An 18,136-nucleotide genomic window follows, 5' to 3' on the forward strand; every position below is an offset into this window, starting at 1 on the left:
TTAATTACCTTGTAACAGAAACCTAAACATTCTCAGTTTTTACCCATAACCATATAACCATACTGTAAAACTCTAACTTATTCATAGCATAGGATTAATACAAGTTAAACTACGAATCAAACACATATAAATGTTGCTATTATGCTGCAGTGAGGGGATACTTACAGATCTGATGCTAAACAAACAGATAAACCTCTGTTAACCAGGATGAAAGAACCTGCGTGACCCTCCTTCAGCCTCCAAGTCTCAGCACCTTCGGCCAATGGAAGAAAACGAGGTGGAGAATAAGAACCTTTACTTATAGCCCTAAGGTCCGTAACGTGTAGTATTTACTAGCTTTAAAGTATAGCATTAAGGGTAATAAAAACAGCCGTTCATCTGCGCCCCTTCATTTCCTCGATGGTTATACCTTTCACCTGCTTTAACATACAACTACATTTCCTTTATCATTTCCTTAACAATTACTTGCTAACACTTATGGCTAACTCATGCTTCATTTGGGTTTGCCACATTGCATGGGGTCCAAGGTTTAAATCCTTGGCACCTCTTCTTTTTCTTTCTTTTTCTTTTCCCTTTTTTTCTTTTGGCAAAGCCCTCATAAAACATTAACCTATAGACCCATTAGGACTTACCCTACCTTTGGTCTATTTAGAATTCTAACCCTTTAGTATAATTTCTATTTAGTATTTCTACCTAAGCCTCATGACTAGGCTATCATTCATAAATATCCAGGAATTATCGTAGTGAAATTGCGAGTGTTACATGGGCCTTGCTGACATCTGTGCTAGTAGAGTGGCATCTAGGAGACAAAGGCAATATGCCCTATAGCTACTTTGCGGCTTGATTCTGTACATCACTTTCACTACTAGAAAAAAGTTAATAAACAACGTCCCAAAGACAACGTTTTTTAGCAAAAGCGTTGTTGTTTTTTAATTTACAACGTTTTTAGTCAAAACCGTTGTCTTTTAAAACTAAAAGACAACGTTTGTTCAGAAAGCGTTGTCTATTAGCGTTTATTTTGGGTCAACCACAACACTTTTAAAAAACCGTTGTCGAAAGCGTTGTCTTTTAGTGAGTTTTTTTGCCAAAGACAACGCTTTTAAAAAGTATTGTCGTTGAGGGTTGTCGTTGAGGGTTTAGAGGGTTTATATCCAGGTATTTTATCGGGCGAGTTTGCGATTTTCGTCCCTCTCCCGCTCGCACCTTTTCTTCCCTATAGAGGCTTCTGCCGCTATATCTGACAGAGGAACACTTTGCTTCTTCCGCAAGCCGAGAGAGAGAGAGGAGCAGAGAGCGATCGGCATGGCTCCCGAACCCGAGGACGAGATCAACGAGAAGAACCCTCGCCCCCTCGACGAGGACGACATCGCCCTCCTCAAAACCTACGTGAGTACCCTCTTCGTCTTCCTCATTCCTCTCTTCGATCTGTCACTTAAGCATGCTTCCGTTTCCTTTGTCTCTTCTTACCGCTATTTGAATCTAGATTGGGGATTTTGCAGTTGGGGTGTCATTTAGGGTTTTCTATCGAGAAGTCCTAAGTTGTACTTTTCTTCGTCGCTTCCACAACGGATCCGTTTAGGGTTTGTACTGGTCAGGGGACGAACTAAATTTTTGTTTCAGTGAATTCTTGTTTTCCAGATTTTTAGTGCGAGAATCGGCGTTAGTAGAAAAATAATTTTCTGAATCTACGCTCTTCGACTATTAAATATTGATTTTTCATTTGTGTTGGTCTGTTGCTTGTGACTTAACTGAATCATGCTTCTTGCTGGCGTAGTACCAATGTTTTTATGTTGGATCTCTGGTGCTGATTGTTGTTTACTATGGCTTGTGGATCTCTAGATTTGACTTAATGTGTTTAGACGTCATATTCCTGTTCTTTATTCCTTTTGATAATATTTGATGGCAGGGTTTGGGACCTTACTCTACAAACATTAAAAAGGTGGAAAAGGAAATTAAGGAATTGGCCAAGAAGGTTAACGATCTATGTGGTATGCTTGGAAATTGATGTTTTTATCCTTGTAGCTGTAGGTTAATGTGCAATAATTGGTATTAAATGTCTTTCATGGAAAAAAAGCTTGTTCTTGAGTAAATAAAATTCCATATTAATTTATTACTAGTGTTAGATATAATGCAACAAATCTAGATTGGTAACTTGATGGTTTTTTATACCTCTTTGCATTTTTTGCATTACTGTATACATTGTTACTGTTTTGGATATATTTAAGTTGTTTAAAAACATCCCTCGCCTTATATGAGCAATGTAACAGATCGTTGGGTTAGGTCTAAGCCAATTGTACTCATCCAGAAATCATCTTAGTTTTTCACTTGAATTTTTGTTACAAGCATTTGCTGTTGAGTTCCTCAGAACTTATTCATTCTATAGTTTAATCATTTACATTTTTTAAATTCTTTTAAGGTCATCAGATGAACATATATATGGATATATGTATGTATAGCATTTATGCACCTATGCAGTTTTTAACAATTGGATGGAATAGTTGCTAGTTGTTGGCCCATCAAGTCGTTATATAAGTCAATCCTCAAGTTCGTAGATCTGAAAGTTCATTAGATAATTTTTATGAAATTTTTTTACTAAAATTATTTTGGTCTAGTAGGTGCATGGGAATTGACGTGTTAAGATTTTGCTTGTATTCGACATAAAATTAAGATAAAGATATCAAGTAAATGTATTTAGTTAGCGGCCGGGATGCACACTTTTGGTATATTTTCCCTTTAATATTTTCTTAGTTGGTAGAAATACAGAGGCATCATACCGCCACTTAAGATAATCTAGGAAACTTGGCCAATTTTGCCATTTTGATTGAAGTTTGCTTGTCTATTGATTAATTCTCTCTCTTCCAACAATAGGAATCAAGGAATCTGATACTGGTCTAGCTGCACCAAGTCAATGGGATTTAGTCTCTGACAAGCAAATGATGTAGGAAGAACAACCTCTTCAAGTAAGCAGATTCTTGTGAACTTGATATATATATATATATATATATATATATAGGGTAATGATACCCTGTACACCACCGGTGCACACCTGCATGTGTGACTGAGTGATGTTCTGGGCGCCCCACGCACTTAGTCGCACACGCAGGCGCGCAACATAACTTTTTCCTATATATATTGTTAATTTTTCTTTTTTTTGCTTAAAGTGGTTGTTTATTTCACTTGAAGGTTGCAAGGTGTACTAAGATTATCAGTCCAAACACAGAAGATGCTAAATATATAATTAATCTATATGTGTGTTCATAGTTTAAGGCAGCTGAGTACACTCGGGCAGAAATTGATGAGGTGCGTTCCGAGGTGACAGACTGTATACAAGATCATATTTATGAGTAGGTATGGAATGCTGATCTCCATAATTCCATTTATTTGTAATAAATATATTTGTTTGTGATTAATTCTGCTGCTGTTGTTGTGTATGGAATGTTGATCTCCATAGTTCATTGTGTATAATTCTGCTGTTTGTGATTAATTCTGCTGCTGCTGTTTATGAGTAGGTATGGAATGCTGATCTCCATAGTTCATTGTGTATAAATCTGCTGCTGTTGTGCCCATATTTTGGATAAATTAGTATTATCTTTTGGCAGGCTGGTATTTGGCAGATGGACCTGTTCTATTTCTGCTGCTGTTACTTGGTGATGCTAATGTTGTGCCCATACTTGGTGATGCACTTGCTGTTACTTGGTGCTGCTAATGTTGTGATGCACCTGTTCTATTTCTGCTGCTGTTGGAGGATATTCTGTTGCGTTGAAACCTTTGTTATGGACCTGCTGCTGTTAATTATGGAGCTTCTATGTTGGAAGTTGTAACTTGAATTTGTGTTATGAACTTGTATAAGTTGTATGTTATCGACCTGCTGTATGTTATGAATTTGTGTTATGAACCTGCTGTAAGAATGGTTTTTGTGTAAATATAAGTTGTATGTTTTGTATGTGATTTAGTAAATTTTGTAGCCAATGGTTTTGTATTTACAAAATATATTATTTCTTATTTACTGCTAAAAAAATCAAAAGACAACGCTTTTAAAAACGTTGCAAAACCCAAGCAATTTGTAACAAAATTACAACGCTTTTTAACCGTTGCAAAATGTGTTGTCATACCTATTAAAAACAACGTTTTTAAAGCGTCGCAAAAAACGTTGTAATATTTACAACGCTTTTTCTGCGTTGCGAAGGTGTTGTCGATGTTAACAAAGACAACGCTTAAAAAGCGTTGTCGTTGAGGGACCCCTTTTACAACAGGGCCTCTTACAACGCTTTTTAACCCACAAAGACAACGCATTTTCGGCGTTGTCTATTAACATTTTTCTAGTAGTGTTTTGTCGTTTAGCTATAAGTGGAAAGTTGGCAGCATTGACGAGGCGGGGAGTAGAGGCGTAGACATAACCCCTCCCCCGTACAGCAATTCACATGCTTGGCTGTCTGTAGTTGATTTGTCTGTTAGCCAGGAGACTTGAGCTTGAGTTGATGCCGAAGTGGGAAGAGAAGCCCGGGACCGGCGGTAGCCGGGATTATCCGGGTAAGCCGGGTAAGCTGAATGGACGAGCAGACCAAGAAGACTGAGCAGTCTGAGTGATAAGAGTGCTGGTGTCAGGGTAAAGCAGGTTACCAGGTACCAGCTATAGATAGCATTATCTGGGTAAAGGGAATGAATAACAGAGCATGCCGGGTATACTAAGTAGTCCGCATAAGCTGAGTGAACCGGGTGAACAAAATAAGTCCGAGTAGGCCCAACACTGAGTGACGTGAGGGCTGACGTCAAAGGTGGCGTTCCCAGGACCCACTATAAGTGGGATCGCCCGGGTAAATGGCATGGATAACTAAGTAGACCGGGTAGACTGAGTACTATGAGTAACTTGAGTGATAACGATGGAGTGGGGCGGGATACGTGTTATCCGGGACCGGCTATTGTTGGGATTAGCCGGGTAAGCGCAACGAGTAACCAAGCAGGCCGGGAAGATTGAGTAGCCTAAGTGAGCCGAGTAAGCCTAGCCAATCTAAGTAGGTCAATCATCAAGTAGACTTGAGTGTTGGCTACGGAGTGAGGCAAAGTACCCAGAAACAATTGGAGCCAGGCTCTGCCGGGCTTTTTAACTATCACTGGCAATCGTATTCCCGATATTGTTTTCGGTGGTCAACCTTAGACCGTCAATTTGGGACAAATGATAGAAATCTTTCCGGCAAAGATGGAATAATCTCCGTCGATCGATCGGGATTGATCAGCCGCGACTGGACCGCTCTTCACAAGAGCTATCAATCTTGTTTCTTCTCCGGCAACATCTGTCCTTGATGAATAATTTATCGGTAGTTGGCGGCAGCCCTTCACAAGAGCTCCGGCAACATCTGTCCTTGATGAATAATTTACCGGTGTTTTTGAATGAAATGAAACTGAAAATGCAAATTTAAATTCAGCAAATGAAACGGAATGCAAGTTTATTAATCTAAAGATGCAACTATCAAAACAAGGTATCAAAACAATCTAATCATGCAACTCAATCCTAATCCAATGGAATGAACCTAATCATGAAATGTGCAATTCAATTTCCTAGGCTTGTAAAAATCTAAACCCTACCACTGTCTATGAAACTCAATTTTAGTGCTAAGAGCATGAAACCCTAGAATTTCAAAAACCTAACAATATAGTAAATAAAGAAGAAACAAATTCACTATATGAACTAAATCTAACTAATCCAATGTAATGAGCTTCAAAAGCACTAATTCCTTCAACTAATCAACCAACAAAATTGATACACATTGGCACGGAACAGTAATCATGGCACGGCACAGTGACAAGGAATTTAAAATCTGAATTTGGGTTTACGCTAAAATAATCAAAATCTAAGGTTAATTTAAATCCAAACAACAGCTAAACATGAACCACATGACCAAATTCACAAAGTTGCTAAGAATTCGAGTTTAACAGAATAGAAATCAGAAACTAAAGTTATCAGAAACATGCAGAAATCCTTCAACCCTTCCCTTTTCCATTTCTTCTCCTCAATTTAGTGTCAATCAAATTGGTGAATCCACAATGTGGCTTCAATGGTCCATCTGGAGTCTTCAACGCAATCGCTGATGTGGTTTACTCGCTGCCCAACTCTGAAAGAACCAGAAAAACCCTCTCCGGCTATAAGCAGAACCTTGTGGGAGCTATTTTGAGTTGCAAAACTGGATTGCTTGTCTTCACTTGTCCCAATCGATCTTCTGATTATGAAAGAGCACTCCACAATCCTCAGAGAACCCCTCAAAGGCTTGCGGCTTCGGATTGAGCTGAAGATGGTCGGAACTTGCGAAAACAGAGCACAAAGCCGCCGGAGAAACCCTCTCAATCGCGCCTCATCCAGCTGCTGGGATTCACCCAATCGACCGGCGTTGGACTCCTCAAGGACCAAGGATTGCAATGGAAGTGGTTTGGGAAGAAGGGGGCTCGCCTACACATACGTCGTGCAACAAGGGGTGCTTCCGCGGGGACGATGAACAGTGCACAACCACTGTTCATCGATTAAAACCTTATTTTTATACGCTGATTAATCGTTGAATCTGAGCCGTCCATTTTTGATCATATGATGGAGCTTTGATCTGGGGTTTAGGGCAGCCTAGGGTTTGTGAAAAATTCAGGAAATTTGATCAGACTTGAGTTGGGTCATGTCCTCCATGTGGGCTTGATCAATTTGGGCAAATTTGCCTCAATTTGACCACGATTGAGCTCGAGTTGGGTCCGATTTAGCCCTACAATCAATTATAGTCAATTAATGTAAAAATTTACCATTAAATCATGAAAATTATAATCAAGCCTCAGATTATGCAATATAGCACAAATACAATCAAATCAATTCATTAAATAATTTATTTTCGTGCAAAAGTTCAAAAATGAATCGATTAAAATCATAAAAACCCTAACTCATCACCAGACTTTATTTCTCTCGTTCTAAGAATCCAATTCTCAAACTCATTTTAAGTCCTCCGGAGAAACTTGTAGTGCCTGTGACCTAATAGGTTCCCAGTTATATTGGTCGTCCATAATTGATCATCAGTTACGGAACGATCATGAGCGACACCTAGTAGTACATCATGACCCCTAATTGATCGAAAAATCAACGATTGATTCCAAAACCATTTTTAAACCTTTCAGCAGCTATAATGAAACGTGCCTTATTACTTTCACCATCTTATACTTATTTAGTTTAGGACTTGGTCTATTTATGTTAGTTTCCACTAGGCTGACTACGTCACACCTAGCCCAAGCTTGCTTTCTTGTCCTGTGAATTCAAGTTACTCATACAGGTGTCCAAGAGTACCATACTCTTGATATATAATGTTTTAGCCAAAGAGTTTCAGTAACAATCCCAACAAACAACAGTAAGGTATACATCTCTTTTTACAAAGAGCGATGACTCAGCTATGGGTTATCCAAACACCTTCGGATACTTCGACTTATATCCAATCATCTTGGGTCCATACCCCTTGGAGATGTTTGTTTAAAATGTCAAAGTATAAGCCTCCATGACCAAGATAACTTGAATACCGCAAGTCAAAGAAAACTTGCATTTAAGCTGCATTGAGATCTTCATTAACATATGCATAGAACCATATGAAGTCTCATGACAGGTCACTCCAATGAACTAGTTAACTTTAACTAGCATCCACGTTTAACTCTCAACATCTAATGCTGCTTGGTAAATTAAGGAGTTTAAAACATACTAGTTTCAATAGAATCGATGATGTTCATGCTCATCAATTCATCGAGTAGGAATAATTTCAATACATTCATAATTATACATGTAGAGATGCTCACTAGTTGTGATTCGATCATAAATTCTCTCATGTTATGAATCGTATTGCGGATATTCAGTAAATAAGTTTAAGATCCAATTAAACACATAGAGAATGTGCACTCAAATAGTGAATTGTTATTTATCCAATAAATAGTATAATCATAAGGTGATTTCCTTAGGACACCTTTCAAATATAACATGAGCTCTCCCCTCTAACTCAATTGTTGAGCTTCGACTCGACCTCTCCGCAACTCATCCTCTCCAATTCCGTGTCTTTTCCCAGATCGTCGCCAGAAAGACATATGCAATGATATAATATTTGAGAATAGCTCACCTACCTCATCAGTACAGCATGACTAGCAGAGTATAGTCCTGGACCATACCAAGTATGGGCGATATGACCCTTAACTACCGTAGCGATGGAATATTCTCCTTATCGGTGATGGGACACCCCCCAATGACTCCAAATAATGACTCTGTTTCTTGCTAACATAGGTACGCGCCCATTCATACAGACGCTAGCCTCATCCTTTGCATTCCATTTCTGTTCTTCTTCTTCCTTATCTCCTGTCGGAAAGCTGACTTAAGCGTCAGAGCGACTGAGCCAGGGCACCCCCTGGCCTCCGTTCTCACCCGCCTTCTTTCTCTTGACTGCTTGCTAGTGGCATCACTATCCCTCCTCAGTTTGTCGGTCTTGTGTGGCTTCGTCAATGTCAAAGCTTGGTGTCCATTGACTCATCCGAAGGTGATCTCAAACAAGAACAATCAACAAAAGTAATGAAATACTTATTCCATCACATGTTAGTGTATATTTTAGGTCGCACATGTCAGTGTGGATTATGTTGAGTGGTTCGTTGCTTCTTTCAACATGTTGAAAGGATGACCTCATTTTCGCTTTAACACAAATTTCACACTTCTGTTTTAGGTCAAGATAGAATGTAAGTATGCTTTGCATGTTAATTAATCTATGCAATACATCGTTGTTAACATGCATGTCCTAGTCTACTATGCGACAAACACAAAGACTCAAGCATAAAAATGAAAGAGTTTTCATTCTTATTAATTATAGGTCTAATGACCATTAAACTAAGCTTAAATATCCCATCGATTACATAATTTTTCCTATAAACATTTCATTCTTGGACAGTATAACTCTATCCAATTCAAAAATAATACAAAAATCATGCTTATTCAGAAGCAATCCGAATAATAGATTTTTACATATCTCCATAACATATAACACATTGTTCAAAGTGAACTCCATTTCTGTGGTCATCTTCAGTATCACTTTCCCTTGGCCCATTATGTTTGAGGTTGTTGAGTTCCCCATGAATAACTTGTCCTCATCTTTAATTTCTTCAAAATTATGGAATAGCTCCTTGTTACAGCATACATGTTTCGTGGCACTGGTATCGATTCACCATTGTCCTGGGTTTGAACCTAGAAGGTTCAGCTTGGAGACCACAGCGCAGAGGTCATCTATGTTTGACCCCTTGTTCAGGTGAGTCTCTTGCTTCTTCTTTCAAAAATTTATGACCAACTCAATCACAGTTGAAGCGCTTCCCAAAGAATTTCTTTTTTATTATGCCTCCTCTGGGTCTCATTATGCAAGATTTGAGATTCTTCCGTTTTTAGCTTTGACTGTGCTCAACCATTTGGCTTCGACAATAGCCTGAGAGAACATCTTCCTCTCGAAACTTTTGTTGTCTTCTTTAATGCGAAGTCTAACAATGAATTCCTCCACATTCATCTCCTTCTGTTTGTGCTTCAAATAGTTCTCAAAGTCCTTCCAGTTGAGAAACAACTTCTCAATAATAGCTGTCGCCTGGAAGGTTTCACTCAGCATGATGTCTTTCGAGTAAATCTCGTGCAGATCACCTCAAGCTCCTGGACTCAGCTAATCATCGTCTTGTAATCAACCATCTTGTAGTCCAGGAATTGACCCACGATGAATTCCTTGGCCCCAACATCCTCCATTTGTATTTCTTATCTAGGGACTCCCATAGTTCCTTAGTCATTCTCTTCATGTTGTAAACAACGTACAAATTAGTCGGCAAAGTAGTTGAGAATGTAATTTCGACATAGGAATTTGATATGGCTCCATGCCTCCACTACATTAATGGTCTAGACATTAGTTTCATCTATTGGATTTTGATATACGTAATTTAAAATTTTATGTTTCACTAAACATACAAAGGAAGTGTCATAAATATTTTGTCCCTAACTACACATAAAATCCATCTAAAGGAAACACACACATGTAAACATAATCATAGATAAAACATAAATAAATTTATACCTTTTAGATGAGGTGAAGCGGAAACAGCATCAACTAACAACCTTGAGCAAGGTTGTCTCTATTCGTATTCATGTCGAGATCTTCTTGAGATGACATTCCTAAGTCATGTTTCATATCTCCTCTTTGATACTAGTCGAAGGGGGAGAAAACAATCTCAGAAAGGACCTACGGTCTGATTTTGTATCCGGCGGCTCGAAGCAACCCTATGATACAAATCAAACTGAACGGAGGTGATCACACTATCATTCGAAGGTCGTATGGTTCACTATCAACAAGGGACAATGAACCTATATGGCGTGGTTGTTCCAACAACAACAATTGCCCCAAAACAAAATCCAAAATGAAAGGAAGAAGTGATACCTTTCGGTGGAGAAGCAACTGTTGCTCTCCTCACATTCCTTGATTCCACTATCGGTTGTAGCTTTCTTTGGCTCCGAGATGGCCAGCCCTTGGGAAGATACCATTGTCGGTGGTGATCCTTGGAAGGAGTCCTTTAGTTGGCAACAACAAGCTCCCTCAAGAGAAGGGGCGGCAGCAACACAAGGTGGAGGCTATGTGTTGAGCGACAACAAGGAGGAGGAAGAGGGGTTTTGGTGGATGATTTAAAAACCTAACAATTAGGTTTTAATCTAAGGCGATTGTCTTATGCTACCTCTTACATATAACACCAAGAAGGTTATTAAGCATAGCAATATCCAAGAACTTGAATGCTTCTCAAGCCCGTGTGAGAAGTCGAGTGCCGAGTCAGAACGTCCAGTCGACTCGAGTTCCAATTGCCTAATGTCGAGCTTGTTGAGTACTCTCGAGTGGGCACTGAGTACTCTTGAGTGCCAAGTCGGTGAGTACCAAGTCAGTCATTGTGTCAGCCGAGCTGTCGAGTCGGGAGTGATCACTCCCTGAGCTACTGAGTCAGGAGAGGTCACTACCTGAGCTATCCTGACTATCAAGTGTTGCCAAATACGGAGTTGAGAAAGCCAAGTTTAAAAAATCAAATCTGTCGATTGTCAAATATTGCTCGAGCCCGAGTGGGTACCGAGTCGGGACAACAATTCTGAGTCAGAAAATATCACTAGTTGATCTACTAAATGGAATGGATGGCAGAGAAAAAGAAAGCCAGGGGAATGAAAGTGGATGGAGTTTCTTTACTTGCACTTATGCTACTCAGCTCATGGCCACGACTTCCTTATATAGGAGCTTCATACCATCGTTGCAATCACTTCAAATTCGGCTATTTCATTCGGGTGGTCACAGATATGCTATTAATATCCAATCATTTCAGATTTAGTAACGTTGGTTCATTCACTTAGATAAATTTTGCTCCAGCCCGTCCTGCATTTGACACGCACAAATTGTGCTCACATACGAGTCACCTTTGGATTAGTGCAATTCAGGTCCTGAATTTACACCCCATTTGTGGGCGCAAATGGGAGAGTGTCTTTCCCCATGCATTTATTCACAACTCCAATGGTTGTGATACATTATAAACCAATTTTATCATGAAACTCTCAATGTAAAGACTAAAGTCACATTCACAATGGAGTCTTTTCCCCTCCACCATTTTTCCATTCAAATTTATCCAACACATAATGTCAAATCCTTTTCATGAATTGAATTGATTAACCAGATGCATATAAGAACTTCCTCGTTTATGAGGTGTGGAATCCATTGGTCCATATTCTCATTTTCTAATAACGGAACAAAGGCACCGCAATAATAGGAAATGAAACGGAGGAACTCCCTCGTTGAAACTCTCCTAATCTATTGTATCTTTCTCTCTCTTTTTTTTCCTAGGTCGTTTCTCTCCTTGGATTATTTCTATTTAGACAACAATCATGAATCATTAAAAAAGAGTGAACGACCATAAACTAGTCAACGTATGTGAGCACTAAACTACTCAACGTATGTGAGCACTAGAATAAGATGATGACTCTACCCTAAGGAGTAGAACTAGCATAACCTTAGACTTGCGCTTTGAAACCTAACATAGCCTTACTTACACTTATGCACTTTTACTTAGAGTGGTGGATGGGGGAAGGATGGATTACACATAAATCAATTTATTTTTTGTTTACCCATTATAAAATAATAAACGGACGAATCAAAAAATTCATCTACAAATCAATATTTTTATATTTTTTATTTTTCCAAAATTCAAATGGAATGAACTCTCCTTTCCTTCATCATCAACCCTTAATTCGCTCTAATATCTTACAGAGACACCACGAGGTTAATCATGGCAATCAGAAGAAAACTTGTAGAGATTGTGAGCAGCCTCACTCGAGGCTGCAAGCAATAGAGTCCAGATGTTGTGGCAGCGAGCAACCCGAGCAAACTTACAGTTGGAGCGACCTCTCCTATGACCGTGAGTAGCCTCTCCTGTGACCATGAGCGACCTATTATCCAATATAATTAAGATTTAATTAAAAAACTTTTGAAACATATTATTTAGCCGTCTAGTATGCATCTTATTATCCAATATAATTAAGATTTAAGTATATATTGGTATGCTATATGTCAAATTTAATATTCATGATCCAAGTTAGCTACATTATTTTATTTTTTTTTACACGTATTGAATTAGGAGGACAAACCTTACATGTAGTCATGCTTGACTGGCATGGGATGTGAATTGCAGATGATCTTGCCTTAGCATGAATCCCTTACATGTTACTAGTCATGCTTGACTGCCACGCACACACATGGGGTGTGAATTGCAGATGATCTTGCCCTAGCATGAATCCATTACATTGGATGTCTGAGTTGACATCCATCAGCACACGACAACTTAAGCTTTAAAAAAGATTGAGCTCAACTTAATATGGGATCATGACACAACATGGAATCAAACAAAATATTTTTAAGAATATGTGTATTTGAGTTGATGTTGAAGTTGAAGTTGACAAATATTTAATTTGACAAATATATAGTTGAAGTTGCCAATTTGAGTTGGTCCATCGGTCACACCCTCATCTTAAAATTAAAACTAATTGAGTTAAAATTTTATCAATCCATATAAAGGCGGGCTAACTCATGTGGGTTGTAAACTCAGGTGGGCTAAGCCCGTGATGGGCTCACGTTGCCCTATGGGTTGGGAATATTTTTTTAAAAATTTAAAATTAAAGTGGAAAATACGGCTGGCTCGCTTAATTTATAACTAAAATTAAAAATTTTAATTTTTTCTATATATATTTTTATTTTTTTAATAGCTCATGGGTTGGCCACAATTCACCTTGAGTTGACTTGGGTTGAAAATTTCTTTGCTATCTAGGATGGTGGATTAGCCGGCCCATCCCATCCTATCCCGTCCCATCAGATGATAGATTTTTGACGGATCAATCCGCTCCGTCATGAGTTGGCTTGTCTTGTCTTATACATTTTCGTCATTTTTGCTTGTCTTGTCTTATACATAATATTTCAAATTAAAATTATTTAATATTTTTAAAATAATTTAATAACTAATTATTATCAAATTCTTATTAATTTAAAATTATTTATTTAAATTTTTCATAATTAAATTATCTAATTATAATCATCAATCAATAGTGTTTTTGATTTCGTTTCAAAAACAAACTTCATTCTACGGTCTTGATTGGTTCTTTGCATATGATTTATTTGCATGATAATTATTGAGAGCCCTTTTGACCGTTAGCGCTAAATCTACATGTTAATTAGGATTTCTCGCCGGATGGAGTCGAAAGAGGTGGAAAGAATGAGTCGGGCTTCTTCTGCGGCGGTCGTTAGGGTTTCTACCCCCGTCCACGTATATCCTTCCCCGCTTCCTTGCCTCCTACGCTTCTGCCGGCCCTTTTCCAATTTTCGGGGTTCCTCCCTCCCCCCTCGACTCATTGCGAGAGAGGAGCTACAGTGACAATGAACTGGTGATGGGCACCGGGGGCAAGGTACCCAATTCCACTTCCAGCTCCCTAGTTAGTTCTTTTTTTCGATGCAAGAAATCTTGCTTCATGTTGTGGGATTTGGGCTTTTTTATTCGATGCCTTAATATTGTGATCGACATGTTATTGTGGTAAATTCTAATAATTGCACGCTTATTGGCTATCTTGAAATACTTGTCTAATTTCGTTTTGGTTTAGTTTCCTTTCTTGGTTTGTACTGGGTACTCTCGCCATTTATGCAAACATTCACTTTGTTTTATTGCTTCTTTACCTTTGAAATTCACATTATTTTCTACGAGTTAATGTAATTTTTGTCACACATGTCAATTTAATTTTACTGGGTTCCCACATATGCTTGTGCTCGTTTAGGGTTTATCTTAATGATGCTTATTGTGGAGCGAAAACATAGTCTTAAAGTTTCTTGGAATTTCATTTGATAGTTTGACTTGGTATTTCTTCATTAAAGTATTTTAATCTGTCTTTTTGACAAATGTTTTTAATATCTTGTCCTTCAAAGAATTTCTCAACCATGATAAGACTATCTAGAAACTGTTCTAATAACAACCTCAAAGTAACCTTGAGAACATTTAAGCGTAGCCAATCTGGTCCCACGTTCTCATGAAAAAAGCATATAAATAAGCCCTAAAGGATACTGTAAAACTATGTTAATAGCCTCATCAATGTGGTCGAGAGATTTTAATTTCATTTGAACTTTATTGAAGTTAACTCAAAACCCTTGAGTTGGGATGCAAAACAACTTGCTGACTTGATAGCTGGGAACTTCTGTTATTGTACTTTGTTATCAACTATGATGGTTATTCCGCATTGGCTAGGTGGTTCCTCATGTCTTATGAGCCTCAAGAATGACCTCTTCCTTTTTATGTTCCTTTTGGTGAGGTTCCAAAGTGGACATTATATTGAATCATGAGTGTGGTTGAATGTGCCAAAAATGCATCTCGATAATAATCTAAAACTTTCTAATATTATTTAAGAATGTTGGAATGAGTTTGGAATGTTTACTTTGAAGATATACTTACTACGTGTTAATGTCAAATTAAATTAGGTATTTTGCAAACCAAATTTTTGTTTTAGTCTGAAAATGCAGGTGCAAGCTCATACCCTTTATATTCCTAACAGATGAATTTGATATTTATTTTCATGATTAATTTTCATGTTGAGTAACCAATATTGTAGAAAGGAAGTGACTATTTATTCAAATCTAACAATTTGAAATTCCTTATAGATATGCAAGCATTCATTTTATTATTGATTTTTAAAAATTATTTTTAACATTTATAAATCTTGTTGATTTACTTTCTATATCGGGAATATTTGGGCAGAAAATGGCTGGAACTATAAGGGAAGATGATTTCTTTACTTTTGGAGGTAAGTTGTTGATGTTAGATAAGCTCATTCTGATCATTATTAATAAATCTAACAGACTTCTAATATTTCTCTAACCATTTTCCAAGATCTGTTTAAATGAATGAACACTTATATATTAGAGATTGCGAACATGGCATATGGAAAAGCTAGCCGCTCCAGTCATGTGGACTTTATCCATGTAAAATTTTCATACACACATTTAGCTCGAGTTGATTATGGGCATTTCAATTTTGAAGTAATCTTAATTGTTCTTTTGCTTGTTCATGCATCTATTCAACCAAAAAAAATATTAGAGCAACATGAAACTTCACAAGTTTCTATACTATGTGAATAGAGACATGCTTAGAAATCTGAATCATAAGTCAACAAATATTTAAAAATTAACAAGAGAATGATGAGGACATGACCAATGAGCATGAAAGGTATAAGGTACTAAATTTAGTTAGTTCAACAGCAAAGCCAAAAGTTGCAACAATTAGAAACAATATAATGAATGGTTTAACATAAATACTAAGAAAACCGTAAAAGACAATCACTGTGAGAAGCATCTTACAAAAGAGAAAAAAAGATTGAATGACAAACAAGAGAACTGGACAAACTTCCTTGACCAACAGAACCTCCTGAAACTTGAGCACATACCAATTGATTTCCTATTATACAAGAGTAAAAACAATAATCAAGCAAGATTTTATAGATGTTGTATCACTAGGATACGCAAATATAATCAGTTGCTTGATGATCTTCAAACACACCAACCATCTTTAACAAATGTTAATCAAATCATGTCCATGTTCCATCCACTAATGAGTTTGTGATAACAGATTGAGAAAGAGTAGAAAATTTTTGAAGTATAATTTGTACTAAAAATTGGTCAAGTAGAAACGAAAAGAAATAAAAGTAAAGAACAAGAAAACTAGAAGAGGAACATAAAGATAACAAAAATAAAGGTGGAAAAAATATTGTAATATATTTTTGTGTGTGTGTGTGTATTCTTGATGATCATCTATGTACATTTTTTATGATTAAGATAAACTAAGATAGTATTTAAAATTTAAACTATTCTATAGTTATAACTAAAATATAATAGCATAAAAGTAGAAAGAAGATAAAAATGAGGAAGATATAAAAGAGAATAAAAATAATAAAGGAGACAAGGAAAATATAGGATAATAGATACAAAAGACAACAAGATAATGAGATACTCACATAACTATGCATTTCTACCTACTAAGTTTGATTTCAATGTATTTTCAATCTATATTGGTTAATTAAAATTGTAAATTGAATAAATACTCACATATAAGCAAATTGATTATGAATTTAATAAATAATAACTATTTATGATTTATCTTTATTTGAAATTGAATATTAAGTTCTTAAATAGTTTGAGATCTTGTAACATAAAACATACAAAAGATAATAATAAGAAGAATGCTCGGAATGCCTATGTACCGACTAAAATCTGACTTGGAAGAGAAGCTCAATCTCATAGCTAAGAATAACAATGCACAGAATACGTAAATATTGATCTAATCAAAGAGAGAAGTTCAATCCCACAGCTATGAAGATACATAAGAATGCCAGAATAACTGAATACAAATTATAATCTGACAGGGAGAGGAGCTCGAATGAAAATAATCCCACGGTCATGAAAATAATAAGTATAAGAATGTCGAATATCGATTATAACTCGACCTAGGAGAGGAGCTCGATCCCACAACCAAGAATAAGAATGTTTGGAATACCTGAACACCAATTATAATTTGATCGGAGAGAGAAGCTCGATCCCATGACCATGAAGTTAATAAGCATAAGAATGTCCAGAATAGATGAATATAGATTATAATCCAATCGAGGAGAGTAGTTTGATCCCACGGCCATGAAGATAATGAGAAGGATGCTCGGAATGCCTAAGTATCGACTGTAATCCGATAGAAAAGAGAAGTTCGATCCCACGACCATGAAGGCAATAAAAATAAGAATGCCCAGAATACCTAAATATAGATTATAATCCGACTAGGGAGAGGAGTTCGATCCTATGACCATGAAAATAATAAGTATAAGAATGTCGAATATCGATTATAATCCGACCGAGGAGAGGAGATCGATCCCATGGCCAAGAATAAGAATGCTTGGAATACGTGAATACCGATTATAATCCAATCGGGGAGAGGAGTTCGATTCCACGACCATGAAGATTACAAGCATAAAAATATCCAAAATACCGAATATCCATTATAATCTGACCGGGAGAGGAACTCGATCCCACGCCCATAAAGATAATAAGAAGAACAATGTCCAAAATGCCTAAGTACCAACTGTAATCTAATCGGAAAGGAAACTCAATCCTACGGCTAAGAATAAGAATGTCCGGAATACCTGAATACATATTATAATCCAATCGGGGAGAGAAGCTCGATCCCATGACCATAAATATAATAAGCATAAGAATGTCTAGAATATCTGAATATCAATTATAATCTGACCGAGGAAATAAGCAAAGAGTCAAATTAAACTTTGTGGTGGAAAGCTAATTGAATTTTTAAACTAGGATATAGTATATCAAGAATTCAAGAAATAAGGAAAAGAATGACAATTAAAGCTTATAAGGGTTTAAATATTGACAAACTATGACAATGTATGATTATATCCTATTAGCGAGTGATACAATGTATACATTTTTACAGAATTTTAAAAAAAGAAAAGAAAAGAAATTTACAGTATTCATTCTATAACTCATCGATAATACCAATGTGTGTTATTAACAATCTT

At 37.0% G+C, this 18,136-nt stretch overlaps 1 protein-coding gene and 1 long non-coding RNA gene across 2 annotated transcripts; both read left to right on the forward strand.

Annotated features, from left to right (window-relative positions):
* Window positions 1-1,277: 1,277 nt before the first annotated feature.
* On the forward strand, window positions 1,278-2,942 carry LOC141823842 (26S proteasome regulatory subunit 7A-like). The gene is made up of 3 exons (XM_074711058.1): window positions 1,278-1,386; window positions 1,907-1,988; window positions 2,869-2,942. The coding sequence occupies exons 1-3, from the start codon at window positions 1,303-1,305 to the stop codon at window positions 2,940-2,942; spliced, it is 240 nt and encodes a 79-aa protein (XP_074567159.1). The 5' UTR covers window positions 1,278-1,302.
* Window positions 2,943-3,285: 343 nt separating this feature from the next.
* Window positions 3,286-3,943, forward strand: LOC141822709 (uncharacterized). Its single transcript, XR_012601351.1, has 3 exons — window positions 3,286-3,348; window positions 3,452-3,509; window positions 3,600-3,943. It is a non-coding gene; the product is annotated as an uncharacterized LOC141822709 (long non-coding RNA).
* The last annotated feature ends 14,193 nt before the right edge of the window (window positions 3,944-18,136 follow it).

The sequence above is a fragment of the Curcuma longa genome, chromosome 3 (assembly GCF_044706935.1).
Source record: "Curcuma longa cultivar G26 ecotype Majalengka, Jawa Barat chromosome 3, ITB_CL_G26_1.1, whole genome shotgun sequence".
Lineage (NCBI taxonomy): Eukaryota > Viridiplantae > Streptophyta > Magnoliopsida > Zingiberales > Zingiberaceae > Curcuma > Curcuma longa.